Below are 27,922 nucleotides of genomic sequence, written 5' to 3' on the forward strand. Positions count from 1 at the left end.
CTCTAGCAGGGCAGAAATTTTACAAACTGACTTGTTGGAAAGGTGACATCCTAGGATGGTGCCATGTTGAAAGTCACTGAGCTCTGCAGTAAGGCCATTCTACTGCCAATGTTTCTCTATGGAGATTGCATGGCTGTGTGCTCGATTTTATACACCTGTCAGCAACTGGTGTGCTGAAATAGCCGAATCCACTAATTTGAAGGGGTGTCCACATACATTTGTATATATAGTGTATTTACAAAGTAACAGAATTCAAACCATAAAGTCTATAAAATAGAATATGTACAGTATAAGGTCTGTAAATAAACAAAAGTAAACGGATCTAAAGCTTCAACATAAAGTTTAACTGAGGTCTACATAGCAGACCAGGAGCAACTCAAATCAAGGGTTAACGAAAGCCTTTTGGCCAGTTCCAAATATCTGAGGCAGGTAGGCTGTGAAGATACACATATAATTGATCCAAGGATCTAATCTTTTAACATTTTACCATAAATATGATTTTAGTTATGTATTATCATTAACATGATTTGTTTTAATTATATACATTTTAAATAGTACATTCTAGCATAATATTTTGAGATGGGGAAATCCATTTCCCCTACATGCTGGACGGAGGTGGTATCTAATCAAATCAAATTTTATTCGCCACATGCGCCGAATACAACAGGTGTAGACATCGCTGTGAAATGCTTACTTACAGCCCTTAACCAACAATGCATTTATTTCTTAATAAAAAAGTAAAATAAAACAACAAAAGTGTACCCACATGTACATATTACCTCAACTACCTCAACTAGCCAGTGCCCCCGCACATTGACTCTGCACCGGTACCCCCCTGTATATAGCCTCCCTACTGTAAAATAACAGTAGGGAGCAGGGGCGGTGTGTTCAATAGGGCGATATGGGCGACGCACTGCCAAACGGGAAAAGGAAGGGATTTTATTTCTAATCAATTATATCACGGCAACAGTAGTTATCAGTGTTGTAATCTAGACGTCTGGTCTGATCTGCCAATAAATGTCCAATCAAGTCGTGCTTCAAATGGCCCCGCCCGTTTTGGGGCGATTTCAGTCAGGTTGAAAATCGCCCAGAAGTCTCTCATAGCCTCTCATGTAAAATCTATTTTTTTCAAATTTCAGAGCTTTCAATACAATCTCTATGGGTTTCTGAGGGCTTGCACTTACGCGCTTTCGTCATACGTAACGTAACTATGAACGTAACTAAGAAAAGAGCGGGTAGCAGCATCAATCAATTCACGTACTACTATCAAGATGGCTATAGCGTTCATTGCAACTCGATTGTCTCTTTGAAAGAAGTTCACATCAAAGAGACAACCACAAAGTGCAGGAGCGCTTTTTTGAGTTCCTTCCCATCTCGGAATCAACCTCAGTCTCAATCGCCAGTGTGCTTTTGGAGAGACTGAACGGTCTTTTTGCCGACGACGTGAAAGTCAAACTCATAGCGCAAGCTTACGATGGAGCCAGTGTGATGAGGCGAGAGAAGGCAAAAGGTGCGTGAGCATTTCAAGAAAGGCCATTACGTGCATTGCTATGCGCATCAGCTGAATTTGATCATGCAGCAAGCTAAAAAGTAACTAGTAAACTAGTCCTCAGCATGCCTGATTTCAATGAGAAAGTCATTGACCGCTTTTCTGCATTGAAAGAGAGAAGAGAACAGTTTCAGTACAAGTAATGTAGCCTCTCTCTCTCTTTGTCCCTCCCTGTCTGTCTCTTTAACACACACACGCCCAAATCAGTTCACAGTTGATGTTGTTTAAAATAGTTATTTTTCATTTTAAAAAAAGTAAACAATTTTTTTTACAAATCTATACAATTGGCCAGAATATGGTTGTTCATATTTACAAAGCCATACAGATAGCTGTGTTTACCTTTTCTAGAAATTATTTTCAAATTCTGTTTTCAGGCAAAATGTCTATCACTGTTCATTTTCACAAATCTATACAAGAGGGCAGAATATGGAAGTCTATAAAAATTTCTTATTACCAATAACTTGCATCAATGTTTTCAGTAGCCTCTATCAAAAGCTCCTGCTTGCTCAGGTGCACATATTTCCAATTCAACCATGAGGCCTTTTTGAAGCAAGTAATGTGTATATCAGTATTGACTTATATGCTGCCCCTGTCTTCATGTTGTTGCTGGACATATCTTTTTTAAAATGTGTGTAGGTCACCTAAATCATCAGAAAAATTGCCCCCCCTGAGAATTTTTTCAGGAGCCGCCACTGGTAGGGAGGCTATATACAGGGGGGTACCAGTGCAGAGTCAATGTGCGGGGGCACCGGCTAGTTGAGGTAGTTGAGGTAATATGTACATGTGGGTAGAGTTAAAGTGACTATGCATAAATAATTAACAGAGTAGCAGCAGCATAAAACGATGGGGTGGGGGTGCAAATAGTCCGGGTAGCCATGATTAGCTTTTCGGGAGTCTTATGGCTTGGGGGTAGAAGCTGTTGAGAAGCCTTTTGGACCTAGACTTGGCGCTCCGATACCGCTTGCCGTGCGGTAGCAGAGAGAACAGTCTATGACTAGGGTGGCTGGAGTCTTTGACAATTTTGAGGGCCTTCCTCTGACACCGCCTGGTATAGAGGTCCTGGATGGCAGGAAGTTTGGCCCCAGTGATGTACTGGGCCATATGCACTACCCTCTGTAGTATCACCAGACACCCCTTAATTCTGGATAATAGGACGTGACAATAAGCCACACACTAACAAGAACACCAGGCAACCATGCTGCAGACATGGCACCACACCAGAAAAGAGCTGCTAGAAACTAAAATGGTAAAACGTGGCAAACAGTTAATAGATTAAGAACATTTAACAAATGAAGAGTTTCATTCCAAAACGCTATACATGTATGTCCATTTTCAGAAATGTTGGTAAATTTGTTTTTATTGTGTAGCCCTTTCCACTCACAGCCCCTGTCATCCTGTATACGGGTTGAAAGTGGCAGATTTTGGCATTGATAAGTGCCTAAATTGAAACGGAGTGGCTGTACTGTAACATGCTATACATGAAGTCAGGGCTCTGGTTCTCTGCTTCACAGCGCTGTATGGGTTTTGACTGACAGCCGTTATAAACTTGAGCACCGTGCGCCACAAGAAGATGCCCCTATCCCTTCCCTACTTTTGCACATTTGTTGTTGTCTGAGTGAGGGAAATTCTGTAAATTGAGAGGAGTCGATGTGTTCTGAAAGATGAGAGGTTGAGGATTATAATGAATACCACTTTGATGTCATACAAGCAAACCACACACCCAGGAGTCCAAATGTGCACTTCACATTTCCATATTTGAAAACTCATGTCATTACAGTATCAACATGATCGCTATGTTTGATCCACAGTTGCAAGGATGACCTGCGTTATACCCTGGGTTGTCCTGAACAGAATGAGCCCATTTGTCGTATTGTGACGAAAAAGTGTCACGGAACACGCACTTGAATGCACTCATGACTCCATTCTATGCGCAGCAAAATTACAATCTGTTCGTCTAAGGTGCCTTTTGTAAGCCAAAAACTGTACGATTGTATTTTATAACTTAGCTAGCCATGTTGGAACATTTAAAAGTGGAAAATGTTTGGATTGCGTAAACAACAACAGTAATTGTGTAATGGTGGGGACGCAGCACACTGGGCACACACTGGTTGAATCAACGTTGTTTCCAAGTCATTTCAATGAAATAATGTTAAACCAGCGTGGAATAGATGTTGAAGTGTGCCTGCTACAGTTCCTCAATGGCAAAGCTAGGAGAGCAAAATAAAAGCACCTTATAGTTGAAGCTCTTTCCTTAGGTCATAAAAGTGCATTGAAATTACTTAGGAACTGTGCACAGTTTGGAGAGGTGTGTGGCCACTTGGAGACAACAGTTAGACCTCTGACTCAAACCCTTGTACTATTTTCTTCTTATCATGCACCTACTCCAAAATGTCAATGTATATTCAGAATGGCGCCGAAGGAGATGGCTGCCGTTTTAAGGGCTCCTAACCAATTGTGCTATTGTGTGTGTTTTTTCGCATTATTTGTAACTTATTTTGTACATAATGTTTCTGCCATCGTCTCTTATGACCGAAAAGAGCTTCTGGATATCAGGACAGCGATTACTCACCTCGTACTGGACAAAGATTTTTTCTTTAACGAGTCGGACGCGAAGGATTTTCTTCAGACACCCGACAAGGCCCAAATCCCTGTCATTCGAATGAGAAAGAGACAGAGATCTCTGAGACGTAGGTCGGGGTGCCTTGTAAGGATCCGACGGCGAGTGCGTAGTCTTCCTCTCATCAGTCCTATTAGCCAACGTACAATCAATGGATAACAAAATAGACAAACTAAGATCACGGATATCCTACCAACGGGACATTAAAAACTGTAATATCTTATGTTTCACCGAGTCCTGGCTGAACAACGACATGGATAACATACAGCTGGCAGGATATACGCTGCATCGGCAAGATAGAACAGCTGCCTCCGGTAAGACAAGGGGTGGCGGTCTGTGTATATGTCCAAACAACAGCTGTTGCACGAAGTCTAATATTAAGGAAGTCTCAAGGTTTTGCTCGAAATAGCACCAATCTAAGACCACACTATTTACCAAGAGAGTTTTCATCTATATTTTTTGTAACTATCTATTTACCACCACAAACCGATGCTGGCACTAAGACCGGACTCAATGAGCTGTATAAGGCCATAAGCAAACAGGAAAATGCTCATCCAGAGGCGGCGCTCCTAGCGGCCGGGGACTTTAATGCAGGAAAACTTAAATCCGTTTTACCTCATTTTTACCAGCATGTTAAATGTGCAACCAGAGGAAAAAAAACTCTTGACCACCTTTACTCCACACACAGAGACGCGTACAAAGCTCTCCCTCGCCCTCCATTTGGCAAATCTGACCATACAGTGAGGGAAAAAAGTTTTTGATCCCCTGCTGATTTTGTACGTTTGCCCACTGACAAAGACAGGATCAGTCTATAGTTTTAATGGTAGGTTTATTTGAACAGAGAGAGACAGAATAACAACAAAAAAATCCAGAAAAACGCATGTCAAAAATGTTATAAATTGATTTGCATTTTAGTGAGGGAAATAAGTATTTGACCCCTCTGCAAAACATGACTTAGTACTTGGAGGCAAAACCACAGAGGTCAGACGTTTCTCGTAGTTGGCCACCAGGTTTGCACACATCTCAGGAGGGATTTTGTCCCACTCCTCTTTGCAGATCTTCTCCAAGTCATTAAGGTTTCGAGGCTGACGTTTGGCAACTCAAACCTTCAGCTCCCTCCACAGATTTTCTATGGGATTAAGGTCTGGAGACTGGCTAGGCCACTCCAGGACCTTAATGTGCTTCTTCTTGAGCCACTCCTTTGTTGCCTTGGCTGTGTGTTTTGGGTCATTGTGATGCTGGAATACCAATCCACGACCCATTTTCAATGCCCTGGCTGAGGGAAGGAGGCCCCAAGATTTGACGGCCCCGTCCATCGTCCCTTTGATGCGGTGAAGTTGTCCTGTCCCCTTAGCAGAAAAACACCCCCAAAGCATAATGTTTCCACCTCCATGTTTGACAGTGGGGATGGTGTTCTTGGGGTCATAGGCAGCATTCCTCCTCCTCCAAACACGGCGAGTTGAGTTGATGCCAAAGAGCTCGATTTTGGTCTCATCTGACCACAACACTTTCACCCAGTTCTCCTCTGAATCATTCAGATGTTCATTGACAAACTTCAGACGGGCCTGCATATGTGCTTTCTTGAGCAGGGGGACCTTGCGGGCGCTGCAGGATTTCAGTCCTTCACGGCGTAGTGTGTTACCAATTGTTTTCTTGGTGACTATGGTCCCAGCTCCCTTGAGATCATTGACAAGATCCTCCCGTGTAGTTCTGGGCTGATTCCTCACCATTCTCATGATCATTGCAACTCCACGAGGTGAGATCTTGCATGGAGCCCCAGGCCGAGGGAGATTGACAGTTATTTTGTGTTTCTTCCATATGCGAATAATCGCACCAACTGTTGTCACCTTCTCACCAAGCGCTTGGCGATGGTCTTGTAGCCCATTCCAGCCTTGTATTCAATCTTTCTGATTGAGAGGGGGTCAAATACTTATTTCACAAAATCAGCAGGGGATCAAATATTTTTTTCCCTCACTGTAACTGCTTTCAAGCAAAAACTAAAGCAGGAAGCACCAGTGACTCGGTAAATAAAGAAGTGGTCAGATGACGCAGATGCTAAGCTACAGGACTGTTTTGCTGGAACAGACTAGAATATGTTCCGGGATTCTTCCGATGGCATTGAGGAGTACAGCACATCAGTCACTGGCTTCATCAATAAGTGCATCGATGACGTCGTCCCCACAGTGACCGTACGTACATACCCCAACCAGAAGCCATGGATTACAGGCAACATCCGCACTGAGCTAAAGGGTAGAGCTTACGTTTTCAAGGAGCGGGACTCTAACCCGGACGCTTATATGAAATCCCGCTATTCCCTCCGACGAACCATCAAACAGGCAAAGCGTCAATACATGACTAAGATTGAATCGTACTACACCGCTCCGACACTTGTCGGATGTGGCAGGGCTGGCAAACTATTACAGACTACAAAGGGAAGCACAGCCGCGAGCAGCCCAGTGACACCAGCCTACCAGACAAGGTAAATTATGTCTATGCTCGCTTCGAGGTAAGCATCACTGAAGCATGCATGAGAGTATCAGCTGTTCCGGACGACTGTGTGATCACACTCTCCGTAGCCGATGTGAGGAAGACGTTTAAACAGGTCAACATTCACAAGGCCGGATTACCAAGACGTGTACTCCAAGCATGCGCTGACTAACTGGCAAGTGTCTTCACTGACATTTTCAACATGTCCCTGACTCAAGCAGACCACAATAGTCCCTGTGCCCAAGAACACTAAGGTAACCTGCCTAAATGACTACCGACCAATAGCACTCACGTCTGTATCCATGAAGTGCTTTGAAAGGCTGGTCATGGCTCACATCAACAGCATTATCCCAGAAACCCTAGACCCACTCCAATTTGCATACCGCCCCAACAGATCCACAGATGATGCAATCTCTATTGCACTCCACACTGCCCTTTCCCACCTGGACAAAAGGAACACCTACATGAGAATGCTATTCATTGACTACAGCTCAGCGTTCAACACTATAGTGCCCTCAAAGATAATCACTAAGCTAAGGACCCTGGGACTAAACACCACCCTATGCAACTGGATCCTGGACTTTCTGACGGGTCGCTCCCAGGTGGTAAGGGTAGGTAACAACACAACTGCCACGCTGACCCTCAACACGAGGGCCCCTCAGGGGTGCGTGCTCAGTCCCCTCCTGTACTCACTGTTCACCCAGGACTGCATGGCCAGGCATGACTCCAACACCATCATTAAGTTTTCCGACAACACAACAGTGGTAGGCCTGATCACTGACAACGATGAGACAGCCTATAGGGAGGAGGTCAGAGACCTGGCCGTGTGGTGCCAGGATAACAACCTCTCCCTCAATGTGATCAAGACAAAGGAGATGATTGTGGACTACAGGAAAAAGAAGAGGACCGAGCAAGCCCCCATTCTCATCGACGGGGCTGTAGTGGAGCAGGTTGAGAGCTTCAAATTCTATCATAAAAGCCTATTCCCCCTGAGGAGACTGAAAAGATTTGGCATGGGTCCTCAGCTTCCTGCCATCCAGGACCTCTATACCAGGCAGTGTCAAAGGAAGGCCCTAAAAATTGTCAAAGACTCCAGCCACCCTAGTCATAGACTGTTCTCTCTGCTGCCACACGGCAAGCGGTATCGGAGCGCCAAGTCTAGGTCCAAAAGGCTTCTTAACAGCCTCTACCCCCAAGCCATATGAATCCTGAACAGCTAATCAAATGGCTACCCAGACTATTTGCATTGTCCCCCCTCTTTTACGCTGCTACCACTCTCTGTTTATTATCTATGCATAGTCACTTTAACTCTACCTACATGTACAGTACCAGTCAAAAGTTTGGACACACCTACTCATTCAAGGGTTGTTCTTTATTTGTACTATTGTCTACATTGTAAAATAATATTGAAGACATCAAAACTATTAAATAACACATATGGAATCATGTAGTAACCAAAAAAGTGTTAAACAAATCAAAACATATTTTCTATTTGAGATTCTTCAAATAGCCACCCTTTGCCTTGATGACAGCTTTGAACACTTTTGGCATTCTCTCAACCAGCTTCACCTGGAATGCTTTTCCAACAGTCTTGAAGGAGTTCCCGCATATGCTGAGCACTTGTTCGCTGCTTTTCCTTCACTCTGCAATCCAACTAACACTTAACCATCCCAATTGGGTTGAGGTCGGGGGATTGTGGAGGCCAGGTCATCTGATGCAGTACATCACTCTCCTTCTTGGTCAAATAGCCCTTACACAGCCTGGAGGTGTGTTGGGTCATTGTCCTGTTGAAAAACAAATGATAGTCCCACTAAGCCCAAACCAGATTGGATGGCGTACCGCTGCAGAATGCTGTGGTAGCCATGCTGGTTAAGTGTGCCTTGAATTCTAAATAAATCACAGACAGTGTCACCAGCAAAGCACCCCCACACCATAACACCTCCTCCTCCATGCTTTACGGTGGGAACTACACATGCAGAGATAATCTGTTCACCCACACTGCGTCTCACAAAGACACGACGGTTGGAACCAAAAATCTCAAATTTGGACTCCAGACCAAAGGACAAATTTCCACCGGTCTAATGTCCATTGCTCGTGTTTCTTGTCCCAAGCAGGTCTCTTCTTTTATTGGTGTCCTTTAGTAGTGGTTTCTTTGCAGCAATTCGACCATGAAGGCCTGATTCACACAGTCCCTTCTGAACAGTTGATGTTGAGATGTGTCTGTGACTTGAACTCTGTGAAGCATTTATTTGGGCTGCAATTTCTGAGGCTGGTAACTCTAATGAACTTATCCTCTGCAGCAGAGGTAACTCTGGGTCTTCCATTCCTGTGGCGGTTCTCATGAGAGGCAGTTTCATCATAGCACTTGATGGTTTTTGCGACTGCACTTGAAGAAACCTTCGAAGTTCTTGACATTTTCCGTATTGACCTTCATGTCTTAAAGTAATGATGGACTGTCATTTCTCTTTGCTTATTTGAGCTGTTCTTGCCATAATATGGACTTGGTCTTTTACCAAATAGGGCTATCTTCTGTATACCCCCCCTGCCTTGTCACAACACAACTGATTGGCTCAAACGCATTAAGAAGGAAAGAAATTCCACAAATTAACTTTTAAGAAGGCACACCTGTTAATTGAAATGCATTCCAGGTGACTACCTCATGAAGCTGGTTGAGAGAATGCCAAGAGTCTGCAAAGCAGCTCTTTTTCAAGTTATAACAAATTAACTTTTTTCCCAGCATGCACTACTGCAGATTGATATATAAAAAAAATGTTGCATGTACATTAAGTGATTGATTGATGAATCTTATGCTACACAAAGATAAAAAACATACTTTTTAAAAAACTAATCCAATCATTTAGTTAGAATTTTTGTACCCGTTATTGAAATGGTTGTTCCAGTTTAAATGGCTTCGGTAGTCTCCTCCCACTGTTCCTAACCCTAGCAATCATTATGAATGCAGGTTGCAGGAGAATACAAATGTCAACTGTTGGATATCCTAACTCTGGCTGGATTCCAATAGGAATTACACATCGTTTTGCAATCTAGCGTAATGTGACTTGCAGGTAGGGTTGCAAAATTCTATAACATTTCCCAGGTTTTCCAGAAATCCCGGTTGGAAGATTCCTGGAAATCCTTCAACCTGGATTTTTCGAAAGTTTGGGAAAGTTACTGGAATTTTGCAACCCTACTTGCAGGCTTGATGTGGCCTGTAAACCTTGAGTTTCAGGCCACTGTATTAGGGTAAAGCTAGGCCTCAAAATAAGGTCTTATGAAATATGTAATGTATTGTCATAAAGAATTTCATTATAATGATAACATTCGCCTGGGAACTCACTTGCTGAAGGCCACAGGATTGAAAATGAACAAATTCAACAAGCATGACTGTCACTATCAAATACAGTCATGGGTGGTATCTCTACAATTCATTCAAAGGCAAGGCATACTGGGAAATGAAATTGGGAGGTGTGGGGGCGTCATTTTTTTTTCACGCTGATAAAACTACAAATCTGGATCCCTTACAGGATCACAGTGAGTATGTTTACATGCTCAGTAATAATTCAGTATTAAACTGAATATGGCAGTAGGCAGATTATGCAATAGTCATGTAAACACCTTACTCTGTTTATCTTAATTGGCGTAAAGTCCAAATCAAAATAAGCATATAACAATGGTTTTCTGAGCAATTTTTTGAATTATTAGGACATGTAAACACCTTAATCGGCCTGCAATTCGGGGCGTTCCTGCATGTGGGCAGTCCTGCATCTCCAGGAACCCCTCTCTATACTTCTATTGGTACATTTTTAAGCTAGGACAGGTGGGAGGTGGGGTTGTTCCAGTACAGTAGGTGGCGTTAATGCACAATAACGTTGGATGCCAGTCGCCGATAAACCCCACAGAAGATGGGGCGGGGGCGACAACAGTAGCTAGCTAGCCGTACACAAGTGGTAGACAGTATCCTTCGCCCTCGCCTATCAGGCACTGTTTTCCCGCAGTTCTGTTAACGACGGTGAGGGCAGGTGTTCGGCAGGCGGGAGTGAAGGACACTGTGTGCTAGCTTAGCCAGCTAGTCCGGTACACAGAAGGCGGGTGCGACACCATGTGCTAATTAGCTAACTAGCATGCTAGCTAGCACACGGTATAGCAAGCTAGCTAGTTAGCTAACACACTGTGTCGCCCCAGCCTCCCACCTGCTGTGCTAGCGGGAGGCATGGGCGACCGGTAGACAGTGTCCTTCGCCCCCGCCTGTCAGGCACGGTTTTCTCTGGTACACAGCAGGCGGAAGGCAGGAACGCCCCACATTGCGGGCTGCAGTTGCACACTGTTGATTTCATCTGTGCATGTGCTAGCACCAGCTGAGTGAGCCTACCTCTTTAGCTCGAGTGAAGTGAGTTCGAAACAACAAAATGTATGTGTCTTAGAAGTAGTTTTCACATAGAAACTTTATATGTCCAAACGCCATGCTCTATCAACTGAGCTACATCCCTGCCGGCCATTCCCTCCCCTACCCTGGGCCAATTGTGCGCCGCCCATGAGTCTCCCGGTCACGACAGAGCCTGGATTTGAACCAGGATCTCTAGTGGCACAGCTATCACTGCGATGCAGTGCCTTAGACCACTGCAACACTCAGGAGACTTATGGGGGTATGACAGTTGAACTAAGCTCATAAGGCATTTCTAAGTTATATTCTTCAAGAATCAATGGGTACATATTGTTAATTCACAAGTCCAAAAATGGCTGTAGCAATTGCAGATGCCCCTTTAAATTATTTGAACCTTTTGGTTTCTTTTCAGGATATAAGATAAATTGGTCCATTTTAATGCCCTTAAATTCTGCAGCTGAGAAGTCTCCACTCCCCACAACACTCACTCGCCAATCAAATCCAATGGGTTTCACTTATCTGGGGATCAAAATCTAGCCCACTTTCCAACTAATGGTAAAAGACAATTACTCAGCTGCTATTGGGAAAATTAAAGAGGACTTGGCCCACTGGTCTCCCTTACATATTACACTTCAGGGTAGAATTTCAGTGATTAAGATGAACATTCTTCCTTGCTTTAATTTTGTATTTTCTATGTGTCCCATTTCACCCCTCTTCAATATTTCTAAGAAATGTATACATTGTGCAGGAATTTCATCTGGAAAGACAAATTACCTAGAATACACTGCAGCTCCCCAAACCATTTGGTGGACTGGCTCTACCTAACCTTACATAATATGACTTTTCTTTCCGTTTGAGATTTCTGAAAATCTGTCTAGATCCCACTAATCAAGCCGCATGGCGTCCCAATGAAGAGGCTTTAATAAAGTCTATTAGACTACAATACTTCTTATTCTCTGACTGTAAACAAAAATCTACATGTCTCTGAATGGTTCCAATAATTGCTAATGAGGCTGAAGTGTGGAGACAGGCCAATAGACATTTTATGATCTCAAATCAAATCAAATCAAATTTTATTGGTCACATGCGCCGAATACAACAGGTGCAGACATTACAGTGAAATGCTTACTTACAGCCCTTAACCAACAGTGCATTTATTTTAAACAAAAAAGTAAGAATAAAACAACAACAAAAAAGTGTTGAGAAAAAAAAAGAGCAGAAGTAAAATAAAGTGACAGTAGGGAGGCTATATATACAGTAAAATAAAGTGACAGTAGGGAGGCTATATATACAGGGGGGTACCGTTGCATAGTCAATGTGCGGGGGCACCGGCTAGTTGAGGTAGTTGAGGTAATATGTACATGTGGGTAGAGTTAAAGTGACTATGCATAAATACTTAACAGAGTAGCAGCAGCGTAAAAAGGATGGGGTGGGGGGGCAGTGCAAATAGTCCGGGTAGCCATGATTAGCTGTTCAGGAGTCTTATGGCTTGGGGGTAGAAGCTGTTGAGAAGTCTTTTGGACCTAGACTTGGCACTCCGGTACCGCTTGCCGTGCGGTAGCAGAGAGAACAGTCTATGACTAGGGTGGCTGGAGTCTTTGACAATTTTGAGGGCCTTCCTCTGACACCGCCTGGTATAGAGGTCCTGGATGGCAGGGAGCTTTGCCCCAGTGATGTACTGGGCCGTACGCACTACCCTCTGTAGTGCCTTGCGGTCAGAGGCCAAGCAGTTGCCATACCAGGCGGTGATGCAACCAGTCAGGATGCTCTCGATGGTGCAGCTGTAGAATTTTTTGAGGATCTGAGGACCCATGCCAAATCTTTTTAGTCTCCTGAGGGGGAATAGGCTTTGTCGTGCCCTCTTCACGACTGTCTTGGTGTGTTTGGACCATGATAGTTCGTTGGTGATGTGGACACCAAGGAACTTGAAGCTCTCAACCTGTTCCACTACAGCCCCGTCGATGAGAATGGGGGCGTGCTCAGTCCTCTTTTTTTTCCTGTAGTCCACAATCATCTCCTTTGTCTTGGTCACGTTGAGGGAGAGGTTGTTGTCCTGGCACCACACGGCCAGATCTCTGACCTCCTCCCTATAGGCTGTCTCATCGTTGTCGGTGATCAGGCCTACCACTGTTGTGTCGTCGGCAAACTTAATGATGGTGTTGGAGTCGTGCCTGGCCATGCAGTCATGGGTGAACAGAGAGTACAGGAGGGGACTGAGCACGCACCCCTGAGGGGCCCCCGTGTTGAGGATCAGTGTGGCAGATGTGTTGTTACCTACCCTTACCACCTGGGGGCGGCCCGTCAGGAAGTCCAGGATCCAGTTGCAGAGGGAGGTGTTTAGTCCCAGGATCCTTAGCTTAGTGATGAGCTTAGAGGGCACTATGGTGTTGAATGCTGAGCTGTAGTCAATGAATAGCATTCTCACGTAGGTGTTCCTCTTGTCCAGGTGGGAAAGGGCAGTGTGGAGTGCGATAGAGATTGCATCATCTGTGGATCGGTTGGGGCGGTATGCAAATTGGAGTGGGTCTAGGGTTTCTGGGATTATGCTGTTGATGTGAGCCATGACCAGTCTTTCAAAGCACTTCATGGCTACAGACGTCAGTGCTACGGGTCGGTAGTCATTTAGGCAGGTTACCTTAGAGTTCTTGGGCACGGGGACTATGGTGGTCTGCTTGAAACATGTTGGTATTACAGACTCAGTCAGGGACATGTTGAAAATGTCAGTGAAGACACTTGCCAGTTGGTCAGCACATGCTCGGAGTACACGTCCTGGTAATCCGTCTGGCCCTGCGGCCTTGTGAATGTTGACCTGCTTAAAAGTCTTACTCACATCGGCTACGGAGAGCGTGATCACATAGTCGTCCGGAACAGCTGGTGCTCTCATGCATGCTTCAGTGTTGCTTGCCTCGAAGCGAGCATAGAAGTGGTTTAGCTCGTCTGGTAGGCTTGTGTCACTGGGCAGCTCGCGGCTGTGCTTCCCTTTGTAGTCTGTAATAGTTTTCAAGCCCTGCCACATCCGACGAGTGTCAGAGCCAGTGTAGTATGATTCAATCTTAGACCTGTATTGACTCTTTGCCTGTTTGATGGTTCGTCGGAGGTCATAGCGGGATTTCTTATAAGCGTCCGGGTTAGAGTCCCGTTCCTTGAAAGCGGCAGCTCTACCCTTTAGCTCAGTGCGGATGTTTCCTGTAATCCATGGCTTCTGGTTGGGGTATGTACGTACGGTCACTGTGGGGACAACATCATCGATGCACTTATTGATGAAGCCAGTGACTGATGTGGTGTACTCCTCAATGCTGTCTGAAGAATCCCGGAACATGTTCCAGTCTGTGCTAGCAAAACAGTCCTGTAGCTTAGCATCTGCGTCATCTGACCACTTTTTTATTAGCCAAATCACTGGTGCTTCCTGCTTCAGTTTTTGCTTATAAGCAGGAATCAGGAGGATAGAGTTATGGTCAGATTTGCCAAATGGAGGGCGAGGGAGAGCTTTGTATGCGTCTCTGTGTGTGGAGTAAAGGTGGTCTAGAGTTTTTTCCCCTCTGGTTGCACATTTAACATGCTGGTAGAAATGAGGTAGAACGGATTTAAGTTTCCCTGCATTAAAGTCCCCGGCTACTAGGAGCGCTGCATCTGGATGAGCGTTTTCCTGTTGATTAATGGCCTTGTACAACTCATTCAGTGCAATCTTAATGCCAGCATTGGTTTGTGGTGGTAAATAGATAGCTATGAAAAATATAGATGAAAACTCTCTTGGTAAATAGTGTGGTCTACAGCTTATCATAAGATACTCTACCTCAGGCGAGCAAAACCTCGAGACTTCCTTAGTATTTGATTTTGTGCACCAGCTGTTGTTTACAAATATACACAGACCGCCACCCCTTGTCTTACCAGAGTCAGACGTTCTGTCCTGCCGATGTAGCGTATAGCCTGCTAGCTGAATGTTGTCATTGTTGTCGTTCAGCCACGACTCCGTGAAACATAAGATATTACAGTTTTTAATGTCCCGTTGGTAGGATAACCGTAATCTTAAATCGTCAATTTTATTCTCAAAAGATTGAACGTTGGCTAATAGGATTGATGGGAGAGGCAGTTTACTCGTTCGCCGTCGGATCCTTACAAGGCACCCGGATCTGCGTCCACGATATCTCCGTCTCTTCCTCACGCGAATGACGGGGATCTGGGCCTTGTTGGGTGTCTGTAGAATATCCTTCGCGAACGCCTCGTTGAAGAAAAAGTCTTCGTCCAATGCGAGGTGAGTAATCGCTGTCCTGATATCCAGAAGCTCTCTTTGGTTATAAGAGACGATGGCAGAAACATTATGTACAAAATAAATTACAAATAACGCGGAAAAACACACATAATAGTACAATTGGTTAGAGGGCTGTAAAACGGCAGCCATCTTCTTCCGGCGCTGTTCCCTTTTCACAGCCATTCCCCATTATGAAACAAGAACTTAATCTTATCAGGCTCAAAACCCTTTGTTTTTCCTCAATGGTCTAGTAGAAATATCTTCACACTCAGTGACATCTTTAACAATTCAGGTCTTCAAACTTTTCAAGACCTCAAAGAATCATATAATCTTCTAGGGACTTCCTTTTTTTTTTTTACCTTAGGCTCGGCTCTTAAAGCCTACGGAGTACCCTGGGATTCTCTTATCCTGGTTGTGACTTTTGAATACTCCCAAATCTGTTGGCCTGGTCTCCACTCTCTACTCCAAACTTAACTCTACTGACATGTAACTCTCTGTGTTGTTGTTGTTTTTATCGCACTGCTTTGCTTTATCTTGGCCAGGTCGCAGTTGTAAATGAGAACTTGTTCTCAACTGGCTTACCTGGTTAAATAAAGGTGAAATCAATACAAAATAAAAAGAGAGCGGTCACTTACATCTGGAACAGAGAACTCCTAGGTTTCGGAGAACAGTTGAACTGGAAGGTGATATGGAACAATGTTTTCTCATCAACAAAAAACTTATCTCACCAGTTAATTTATTTAAAATGTATTCACAAATGTTATTATACACCATATCGCCGCTTCCAGACCTCTGACCTCTGGACATACAGTACATTAAATACCTTCTTCACACCTTGATAGAGGTAAATGTACCTATGTCGCCTGGTCTGTTTCTACTAGGAAATATTTGACATTCTATTGGATTCGATGAAATTGAAATTGTTAATGTGTGCCCTAACTGCTGCTAAAAAGGCAATACATTTTTTTATTTGATCCAAATACTTATTTTAAATCTTCCTGGAAAATGTACTTTTTGGACGTTCTTATTCTAGAGAAATCCACAGCTAAGCTGCATGGCACGGCTACAACAACACTAGTGGGCCGGTTAAATGCCGTCTCCGCCATCTAAGATATTTGTTAGGTACCCCTCGTAATATTATCTCTCAATTGTTGTATCTTGAACTGCTTGTCAATCCCCCCTTCTTGCTCATGTTTTGTTGCTGTGCAAATCATGTGACTGATATCTCTTGTTTGATTGACATTGATAAAAACACCCCCAAAAAAGAAGGACATTTAGCTGTTCGGCTATTATTTTTCACGCTCCCTTTGACTTCCCAAATTCCAAAACCCAGGCTGTTCTGTTTGGTCTGCTTCGCGGGCATTCCCGGAAATATTGGCCACTTGGAACTCTGGGTTTAAAAACTGGTATTGTCATGGCGCAACTGTGTTGTGGAAAAATACCTGTATGTGTATAGTATACTGTATATCCAGCTACTCACACTACAGGCGTTGTCACTGGTACATCCCTGTGTGACATTGACCAGCTCCACCAGGCCGTACGAGGCCACTGGGGTTGCTATGGGGAAGAACTGCAGCCGTTTACTGTTAATCCTCACGTCCTGGACACAGCCTTTCAGGTAACCTCCAAAGGAGGCCGAGGCTCTCTGGTCGGCCAGGCCCCCGACGTAGACCAGGTCCCCCGGCTGAGCCACCACGGGCAGGACGGGGATGGTTCCCTGGCTATGGGCCGACTGGAACAGGGTCACCGAGTCGCCCTCCAGCCGCACCGTCACCAAGTGAAAGTGGCCGTCGCTGACCACGACCCGACCCGACAGGCTCTTTAAGTTGTTCACCTGAAATTTTACCCGGCCATCGTCCAGCCACAGGCGGAGGTACTGGCTAGTGCTGTTGGCCAGGACCAGGAGGAGGCCGCTCGAGCGCCGCGTGCGCACGAACATGGATATGGCGATGGTGCCAGAACCCAGGGGGTCATCCAGGGAGAAGACGGCATAACTCGCCGCATCCTCGTTGCCGAACCTGGCCGTGTTGTACTCTGTGTGGGTACAGAAAGAGCGAGAGAGTAAATTTTTTTTTGAAAGTTAAATACTATATCCTCCCAATTACTAAATGGATAGATGAAGAACTAACAGAGAGAGATAGTGTCAAAACACAAAGACACAACACTCTATCTCCGGGTGAGCCACCGTGTGCTAGTGCCCCCCCCAAAAAACTTGACTTTTGTTTGTTTTCTAGCCTGGGTAACAGGGTTGGTGCCAATTCCATTTCAACTCATTCAAGTCAGGAAGTTAATTGAAATTCAATTCTGGACTCAAAGTTTTCAAATCATGAATTGAAATGAAATTGCCCCCAACTTTGACTTGGTATCAGCCTGAGATGTTTATGTCACTCCTTATTACTCCTTCAAGTAACCGGGATGGCAACTCCAGTCCAGATTGGTATCACTTTTTCCCTAGCCAACACACCTGATTAAACTAATTGCATTCTAAACTTAAGACCATGATTAGTTGATTATTGGAGTCAGTTGTGTTAGCTGGGGCAATCCGGCCCCGAGAAGTTGCCCATCCCTGATTCTAGGTGAAGCGGACCAGTACTCAGAACTCAGACCAGTTATTTCCACCCATCACGTTAGAGCACGTGACAAACTCCTTCCACGGAGGGCCGAGTGTCTGCGGGTTTTCGCTCCTCCCTTGTACTTGATTGATGAAATAAGGTCAGTAATTAGTAAGGAACTCCCCTCACCTGATTGTCTATGTCTTAATTGAAAGAATAAAATAAAACCTAAAGACCCTAGGCCCTCCATGGAATGAGTTTGACACCCCTGCGTTAGAGGATTGTTGCGAGAGTCCTTGGGAAACCCTGTTTTACGGAAAGTGAAGGCGGTCCCAGTTGGCTCCTTAATCCCTAAACGTTTCCTTAATCCTAGAGTCAGATGTTGTTTATCTGCTTCTCTCTGCCTGTGTGTATATCTCTGCATTACTGTGTATGTACAGTATACAGTGAGGGAAAAAAGTATTTGATTCCCTGCTGATTTTGTACGTTTGCCCACTGACAAAGAAATGATCAGTCTATAATTGTAATGGTAGGTTTATTTGAACAGTGAGAGACAGAACAACAACAAAACAATCCAGAAAAACACATGTCAAAAATGTTATAAATTGATTTGCATTTTAATGAGGGAAATAAGTATTTGACCCCCTCTCAATCAGAAAGATTTCTGGCTCCCAGGTGTCTTTTATACAGGTAACGAGCTGAGATTAGGAGCACACTCTTAAAGGGAGTGCTCCTAATCTCAGTTTGTTATCTGTATAAAAGACACCTGTCCACAGAAGCAATCAATCAATCAGATTCCAAACTCTCCACCATGGCCAAGACCAAAGAGCTCTCCAATGATGTCAGGGACAAGATTGTAGACCTACACAAGGCTGGAATGGGCTACAAGACCATCGCCAAGCAGCTTGGTGAGAAGGGGACAACAGTTGGTGAGATTATTCGCAAATGGAAGAATCACAAAATAATTGTCAATCTCCCTCGGCCTGGGGCTCCATGCAAGATCTCACCTCGTGGAGTTGCAATGATCATGAGTACGGTGAGGAATCAGCCCAGAACTACACGGGAGGATCTTGTCAATGATCTCAAGGCAGCTGGGACCATAGTCACCAAGAAAACAACCAAGGTAACACACTATGCCGTGGAGGACTGAAATCCTGCAGCGCCCGCAAGGTCCCCCTGCTCAAGAAAGCACATATACAGGCCCGTCTGAAGTTTGCCAATGAACATCTGAATGATTCAGAGGAGAACTGGGTGAAAGTGTTGTGGTCAGATGAGACCAAAATCGAGCTCTTTGGCATCAACTCAACTCGCCGTGTTTGGAGGAGGAGGAATGCTGCCTATGACCCCAAGAACACCATCCCCGCCGTCAAACATGGAGGTGGAAACATTATGCTTTGGGGGTGTTTTTCTGCTAAGGGGACAGGACAACTTCACCGCATCAAAGGGACAATGGACGGGGCCATGTACCGTCAAATCTTGGGTGAGAACCTCCTTCCCTCAGCCAGGGCATTGAAAATGGGTCGTGGATGGGTATTCCAGCATGACAATGACCCAAAACACACGGCCAAGGCAACAAAGGAGTAGCTCAAGAAGAAGCACATTAAGGTCCTGGAGTGGCCTAGCCAGTCTCCAGACCTTAATCCCATAGAAATTCTGTGGATGGAGATGAATGTTCGAGTTGCCAAACGTCAGGCATGAAACCTTAATGACTTGGAGAAGATCTGCAAAGAGGAGTGGGACAAAATCCCTCCTGAGATGTGTGCAAACCTGGTGGCCAACTACAAGAAACGTCTGACCTCTGTGATTGCCAACAAGGGTTGTGCCACCAAGTACTAAGTCATGTTTTGCAGAGGGGTCAAATACTTATTTCCCTCATTAAAATGCAAATCAATTTATAACATTTTTGACATGTGTTTTTCTGGATTTTTTTGACAATTATTTTGTGTTTCTTCCATTTGCAAATAATCTCACCAACTGTTGTCACCTTCTCACCAAGCTGCTTGGCGATGGTCTTGTAGCCCATTCCAGCCTTGTGTAGGTCTACAATCTTGTCCCTGACATCATTGGAGAGCTCTTTGGTCTTGGCCATGGTGGAGAGTTTGGAATCTGATTGATTGATTGCTTCTGTGGACAGGTGTCTTTTATACAGATAACAAACTGAGATTAGGAGCACTCCCTTTAAGAGTGTGCTCCTAATCTCAGCTCGTTACCTGTATAAAAGACACCTGGGAGCCAGAAATCTTTCTGATTGAGAGGGGGTCAAATACTTATTTCCCTCATTAAAATACAAATCAATTTATAACATTTTTGACATGTGTTTTTCTGGATTGTTTTGTTGTTGTTCTGTCTCTCACTGTTCAAATAAACCTACCATTAAAACTATAGACTGATCATGTCTTTGTCAGTGGGCAAACGTACAAAATCAGCAGGGGATCAAATACTTTTTTCTCTCACTGTATATGTGTACATGCATGGGTGTGTGTAAGTGTGCATGCCTATGTGTGTGTACACGTGTGTGTGTACATACGTGCATGTTTACACGGTTGCATGTGTGTGCATGCTATTTTAACTAGTTCTCTAAGCTCCTTTGCAGTCTGCCACAGGCTACTTTTATCCACATCTTAGGTGCCACATTAGGATGCCAGCCATTTAGATTTTGTAGTGATTCTATTGAGGCTGATCTGTTGATGTCAGGTGATTTAGTTTATGAAACTCATACCAGAGTCCTTAGTGAAGTCCAAAATGATCCCTACTTCTCAGTTTGACCATTTTATTGTTGTAAGCTACATTTATCCAAGCTGTATGAGAAGCACACGCTTGCACTAATAGGATATGTGAGATTATTGAAATGGAATGGAAAATATCAAAATAGAGCAGAAAACCTATGAATATATTCTGAAGGTGTGGCTCTCATATTGTATTATGTTACGGTTTCATAATGCCCATTGTTTTCATATTTTGCACTGTTCAAGTGTTTTGCTGCTACATTTACAGTGTTTTCAGACATGCAAGACCACATCCCTCAGGCCTTACCCTCAGCGCAGTCCGTAGTCCCCTCGTACGGTCTGTAGCACTCGCACACATAGCTCCTCCATCCCTGGTTTACGCAATGCCCCCGGTTCTGACACGGGCTGTCATCACACTTGTCCCTGTCGCTGCACCCGGCTGTGACGTTGACCTGAGCCGGTGAGTTGGCGGCGGCGGGTACTACCAGCCGTGACTCCACAAACACGTCCCGGAAGCAGCCTAGGAAGTAAGCAGCTGGGCTAGGTGGGGCAGGTGCATCAGGCGGGTCAGCAGCCTCAGCCTCCCTCTCCCCTGCCACCCCACCGGAGCCCCAGCCCAGTCCCACCCCTCCTAGAAAGAGGCTGTGGCGGACCGAGCTGGGTTCTCGTAGGCCGGAGCCTTGCTCCAGCAGGGGTGTCTCGGTGGCGGGGAACTCCCTGGTGCAGCCCACCTCAGCGCAGGGGGAGTGAAGCAGCCTGATACCGCTCCCCCCCTCCTCACCTCCCAGCCAGGCCTCCACCGTGTGCCACTGGCTGTCCGCCACGCTCGGCGGTAGCTCCAGGACCACTGGGTTTCTTGTCCCTTGAGCTCTTAGCATGCTGAGGCGTAAGCGGCTGTCTACCAGCTCAATGGTGAGCAGCAGGTCGTCGACCCGGCGCTGGAGGAGGGTGCCGACAGGCCGGTCCGTCTTGAAGCTAAGGGTGACGTTGAGAGGGACTTCAGGGTCCGATTGCTGGGTCTCCACATACATGTAGCCGCTGGTCTCGAAGGAGAAGATGGTTGACGTCTGACACTTGGAGCCGGTGAAGCCTGCACGGCAGGTGCAGGTGTAGGTGTGGCGGTAGTTCAGAAAGAGGGGAGAGCAGATGCCACCGTTCTTGCAGCGGTTGCCGTTGCAGCCCAGGAGGGCGACTGTGCAATTCTCACCTCCGTACAGTCGGCCATCTTGGTTCTGTTGAGAGCAGATGCACCTGTAGCCGCCATGTTGGCTGTCGCAGACGCCACCATTCTGACACGGTTGCAGTTCACATGCATAAGTGTCCTCCTCACAGAGACCACCTGTGTAGATAGGTAAACTTAATCAGATATATTTGCATCCTACAATAAAACCAGTTGGCAATTCATTTTGCATCTACGTGGAATTGATATGTTATTCATATGATATGGCACCTATTGGAAATGGACAAATATTATATTTGGCCATACTAAGAAACATCAATGTGAAAGTTTGGCCCATGACATGCCATTGATTACTAGTTTGTTTAAAAAAAACTTCATCCATCATTATTTTCCAATATATCCGTTTTCACACATATCTAGTTAATTACTTTATCTATGGAAGTATGACACTATTTTGCAGATTGGTTGGTAGAACATGTTCACGTACTTGCACATGTGTACTACTTGATTGATATCAACCAATAAATATAACTTTAATTATAGAAATAGATACTTGTAGTTTATTTCGTGACATTTAGTTTGAACATGATAGAAAATACATAATTAGGTTAAAAAGGTATACGTGAACATTAGCATTATGACACAATTATATATACTCTTTGTAACACAATGCACTGTACACTGTAAAGCATGGGATCTCACAGAAGAAACAACAACAAACAACATCCACTGGGCAAAAACGGATTGAATTAACATTGTTTCCATGTCATTTCAACCAAAAAAATGACGTTGAAAACTGATTGGATTTTTTAAAAAGTCATGAAGGTAAGGGAATTTTGTCTTTTTTTCACCCAACTTTTAACCTTAATCCAATAACATGGGGAATTTTTGTTGTTGATTTCAAGTTGAATTCACATTAGTTGACAACTCAACCAAATGTAAATCAAAACTAGACGTTGAACTGATGTCTGTGCCCAGTGGGCATGAACAAGAGAGCAGAATTACCTGTATAGCACAACCACAAAATCCAAACACACACGTTGATTCTCAACATGGTCCTTGCCAAGTCCTCCTAATCAGTAGAAGTCGAAATATCGGTATATGACTCCATTGCATTTCACAGAAGTGGTTTGGAAACCATCACAACAGATATCAGCTTCTTCCTTTGTGTTTCCCCCATACATGAATGGCTGCCCATTCCAGTCTAATGCTGGGATCACTACAACCCATATAGCCTATTTGGGATTAAGTTAATGCACTTAAAATGTCTTACAAATGGAGTGTTGTCCAGGGAGGAGTTTACAGGACTAATTTGAGCAATGGAAAACATCTCCATTCTAGAAACACGAAAGCTTACATAAGAGACTGGAACCTACCTCACCTATATTAGGAGTAGGAGGACCCCTATATTATGTAGTTGTTAAGTAGTGTGCATTTAGCCAGTTGAGGCAGAATCAGCATTGGCCAGAGGAGGCAATATGGCTCTAATCTGTGTCGCTATGGCACCTCTGTCACCAAAACATGTTCAATAATGAAACACTGGTACAGGTGTTGAATCAAACCTACTGTACAGGAAAACACAGCAGTAGCATACTCTACATGGGGAGCCAATTTGCATGATGTCAGTAAATCTCACTGAGGTATAGTTTTTACTTGCTACACATTAATGCTGATTCATTCACATTTGTTGATGCTGACATATTTAGTTGCCTAATGTAGTGTATGTGAATAACATGTCATATTCATAATACAAATTGCAAGTGGGTCTGAAATTAGGGAGAACAAGGGCAGAACATTGAAGGGGTTTATACTGTTAAAGTAAAAGGAAGGTTGGCCGCCCAAAGAAGACATGGGGAAGGACGAATGAGGAAGAGATGAAGAAGGCAGTAACCACGATTGTGACAAGATGGAGTACAGTTACGACTGGAAGTTACTTTCTGTAGCAGGTTAGGAGAGCATTCTAGCTAACCCTAAACTGTTTCCTAACCATAATCTAATTATCCAAACGTGGCAAGTTAATTCACCTAACCTGCTGCGTAAGTTATCCTAACCTGCTACGAAAAACAAACTTCCGGTCGTAGCTGTATACTACCTAGTCAAAACCAGGAACCACCTGGAATGAGGTCAAGAAAACCGCCCAGAAAAGAGTTAACTGGAAATGCACCGCTGAGGCCTTTTGCTCCACTAGGAGTTCAGAGGAATAAGTCATACTGTTTCAACCTGACTGAATAAAACACTATGAAACAGTTTGTTGTGTAACATTTAATGGTTTTCCAATCATTAATTTCCTACTCAATATTTTTTATCATTCTCCTTTATTCATGATCAATTATGTTATGACTCTGAGACTGTTAGATGAAGGCATTCACAATCCCCCTTATCCTATGTCTCTCTATGGCCTACTATAGGTTTCCTTATAAACAATTTCTAGGCCTTATCCTACATTACCCACAATGCCACATAGCCTATAAAGGTGCGTAGGCGTATCATGTGATCAAGTTCAGCACATTCTTCATGTTTATCAATGAACACAAAGGCTTTACCGTTTACAACAATTTACACTTACATAAATATTAGAGAAAACGTGCATGGTTTTGTGTCTGCCTTTTTTGTGTGTAATTTTTGTCTGGTTGCTGTTACACAAAGGCGCTGAAACAGCCAATGAATGAGCGCGGTTTGTGTATGCGACATTTCTCCAAGAATAGGAAGGTGGCGTTCTGAGATATTCAGGAAATTATACATTTTCAGTTTTTTTCTCAGAATAAATATGCCAGTGGATTTCGTTTTTTACTTAGCGTGCTTACACTCCTAAGGTAGGTTTGAAAATGATTTTGCTTGCACAAATGCTTTCCCGAGGGGCAGTAAGCGTCGTTTGTCAATGTTCTCCTCTTCGGGGGGGCCTGTTGTACACCATAACATAGGGGTCCTTGAGGTGAATAGAGCCCCACAGTGGAGGTGTCAAAATACCCATAAAACCTAGCAGTCAAACAGGGACATGGTTTTTCCACCATTCATTTTCCCATAGGGGATTTTAGAAACACTTAAGATAAGGGCTGTGTTTCGTGTAGGCTTACCCTTGCGTGACGTTTTGATAACCATGTAAATCTCTCTCGGACAAGGTGACTTTTATCAATATATTCGGCTGTATTTACTCTCAGATTCAAAAAATAATAATTAGCAATCAAGTAGTCATCATGCAAAACTACTAATCTCTGCAAGCTCCTGCACGTCATCTCTAGCAGGCACCTTTACTAACAGGTATTGTGTCAAAACTTGCACGAGACAGTTCACAGAATTGTCCATTAAAGAAATGTAGGCAATTTATTCATTACTACATTTAGCTAACATTAGATAGTTAAACCAGAGATTCTTACCTTTGCCTCAATTTGGCAGTCTCGTCTAGATCATCATGGCATTTGTAGTTCTTTATGATAGCCACATTAGCAGCTAATTAGCGTTTCATTTTTGGGGGTAAATACAGGTGAATTCCGTATATTGATAAAAGTCACCTTGTCATACAGAGAGTGTGTGTGTTCTGGTGTGTCTCTACACTGAGTATACAAAACATTAAGAACAAGTGATTTCACACTGGGATATTATGTTGATCTTAACAAGTGAAATGGCACGTACACTGAGTATAAAAAACATTAAGAACTTTCAATGACATAGACTGACCAGGTGAATCCAGGTGAAAGCATTGATCACTTACTGATGTCACTTGTTAAATCCACTTCAATCAGTGTAGATGAAGAGGAGGAGTAAGGTTAAAGAAGGATTTTTAAGCCTTGAGACAGTTGAGACATGGATTGTGTGTGTGCCATTGAGAGGGTGAATGGGCAAGGTTTTTCACACTCAACAGTCCACCACCCAAAGGACATTCAGCCAAGTTGACACAACTGTGGGAAGCATTGGAGTCAACATGGGCTAGCATCCCTTAAGGATGCTTTTGACACTTTGTAAAGTCCATGCCCCGGATGTTCTGAGGGCAAAAGTGGTGGGTGCAACTCATTAGGAAAGTGTTCCTAATGTTTGGTATACTCAGTGTATGTGTTATACTGGATTGTTAGTGATGCTATTGTATTCTGTTATTTGCAAAGCAACTCAGTGAGTAAAATGTACTTAGCTATTTTGCAATAAAGTTGTTTACACAGTTCTTCATGTTTTTCTATAGGTCAATTGCACTTTGATATCAACTAATTTAATGACTTCTATAAACACCCACTAGAGGGAGCCAAACAACACAGTATACTGATAATGGCATACTGACAAAATACTGCTATTATGGCTGATGTAATGTGAACTAATTGCAATTTGAGGGAGATATTATGCAGCATATTTTCAGGATTGTTTGTGTACTTGAATTTTGCTCTGATTACCAAATGTTAAATGTCGCCTATTTGAGGAGTCTAACTAGCTCATGAAACTCATGAAACATGTTGCATTTATATTTTTGTTCAGTGTATTTAAATGCAATCACTTCCTTATTTACATGTCATGATCATTGGTTACCGTCGTCAAGTGCTACTTTAGACTAGAAGCCATTAGCCTTTCAAAAAATCTAATCTATCACCATCTGTTTCAAAACATTTAAAAATTATAGTCTAACTTGTGACAACAGTACTACAGAGACATAGTACTAAAGAGGGATATCAAACCTCATTTGTCACTTTCCATGGAAGCAAAAGTGTTTATTTATTTATTAGCAGTACTTGAACTAGCTAGCTAAACTGCCTGGCAGCCATTTCCTCAACTGCCAACTGTCAACTGTTGCTATGGTGACCAAGATGTCACATGGCCGTTCATCTTCTTGTTGTAAATTGTAAAGGAGAGTTTAAAACACGTTTTTTGGGGAATCAAAAACTAGCTAGCTATATACAAAACGAAGTGCACTCACCTCCACACACACTTTATCTTCTCCAGCACTTTGACTATCTGATAGGCCCTAGGAATATCAAAATCTTGCAGGTTTCGGTTCTGCAGGATTCGTGCTGGGATTTTCTTGGTCCTACAGGAATTGCCATATCCTGCAGAAATATCAAAATCCTGCAGGTTTCGGTCCTGCAGGATTCCTGCAGGAATTGTCATGGTCCTACAGGACATGCCATATCTGTAGGATTATCAAAATCCTGCAGGTTTCGGTCCTGCAGGATACTTACAGGAATTGTCATGTTTGTGCAGGATTTTCCACATTTCTGCAGGACAAGTCATACTTTTGCACGAATGCTGCCATCTATCCACGGTTTTTGGTTTGGATAAGTTCTTATAGTCAGGACACCTGCACAATTCCTTCACAAAAGGTTGAATTCCTGCAGGATTCCTGTTTTTTTGTAAGGGATTGCATTATGGAGGTCATAGCTGGTCTGTTTGTACACGTCCATGTTCCTAATCACCTTGTCATGTTTAAATGCGCTGGTTCACACTTTCAGTTTTGCACAAATGCTGCCATCTATCCAAGGTTTTTGGTTTGGATAAGTTCTTATGGTCACAGTAGGAACAACATCCTCTGTGCACGTCCTGATGAGCCCAGTCACAGTCAGTGTATACGTCGATTCTATTCCCAGAGGCGACTTAGAACATTTCCCAGTCCGGGTGATCAAAACAGTATTGAAGCATAGATTCAAATTGGTCAGACCAACGTCTAGCTTTCATTCTGTTGGATATTTATGCCATTCTGTAGTGAAGGCATTTGAGTGATTGTTGTCTTCTTGACTCAGTTTCACCCTTTCCCAGTCAATAAACCTGAAGACAAACCAGCCCAGTCTCATAGACTAGACATAACATAGTAAACGAGTCCCCTCAGGAGACTGAAAAGATTTGGCATGGGTCCTCAGATCCTGAAGAAGTTCTACAGCTGCACCATCGAGAGCATCCTGACTGGTTGCATCACTTCCTGGTGTGGCAACTGCTTAGCATCCGACTGCAAGGCGCTACATTACATTTACATTTTAGTCATTTAGCAGACGCTCTTATCCAGAGCGACTTACAGTTAGTGCATACATTATTTGATCGAACCCACAACCCTGGCGTTGCAAACGCCATGCTCTACCAACTGAGCTACATCCCCTGCTGGCCATTCCCTCCCCTACCCTGGATGACACTGGGCCAATTGTGCGCGCCGCCCCATGGGTCTCCCGGTCGCGGCCGGCTATGACAGAGCCTGGATTCGAACCAGGATCTCTAG

The 27,922-nt window shown here is 43.9% G+C and overlaps 1 protein-coding gene across 1 annotated transcript in view; it reads right to left on the reverse strand.

Moving 5' to 3' along the window:
* The window catches only part of LOC311150511 (protein crumbs homolog 1-like), a gene marked incomplete at both ends in the record, with an annotated part of 45,004 nt that extends 18,178 nt beyond the window's left edge, over window positions 1–26,826 (reverse strand). Inside the window, 4 exons of the mRNA XM_084187999.1 lie at window positions 16,764–17,317; window positions 20,869–21,900; window positions 26,348–26,361; window positions 26,636–26,826. Coding sequence (XP_084044125.1) covers window positions 16,764–17,317; window positions 20,869–21,900; window positions 26,348–26,361; window positions 26,636–26,826 — 1,791 coding nt within the window. The remainder of the gene's footprint in view (window positions 1–16,763; window positions 17,318–20,868; window positions 21,901–26,347; window positions 26,362–26,635) is intronic.
* Window positions 26,827–27,922: the final 1,096 nt, after the last annotated feature.

Source organism: Coregonus lavaretus, assembly GCF_964263955.1.
Source record: "Coregonus lavaretus genome assembly, chromosome: 23".
Taxonomy (NCBI): domain Eukaryota; kingdom Metazoa; phylum Chordata; class Actinopteri; order Salmoniformes; family Salmonidae; genus Coregonus; species Coregonus lavaretus.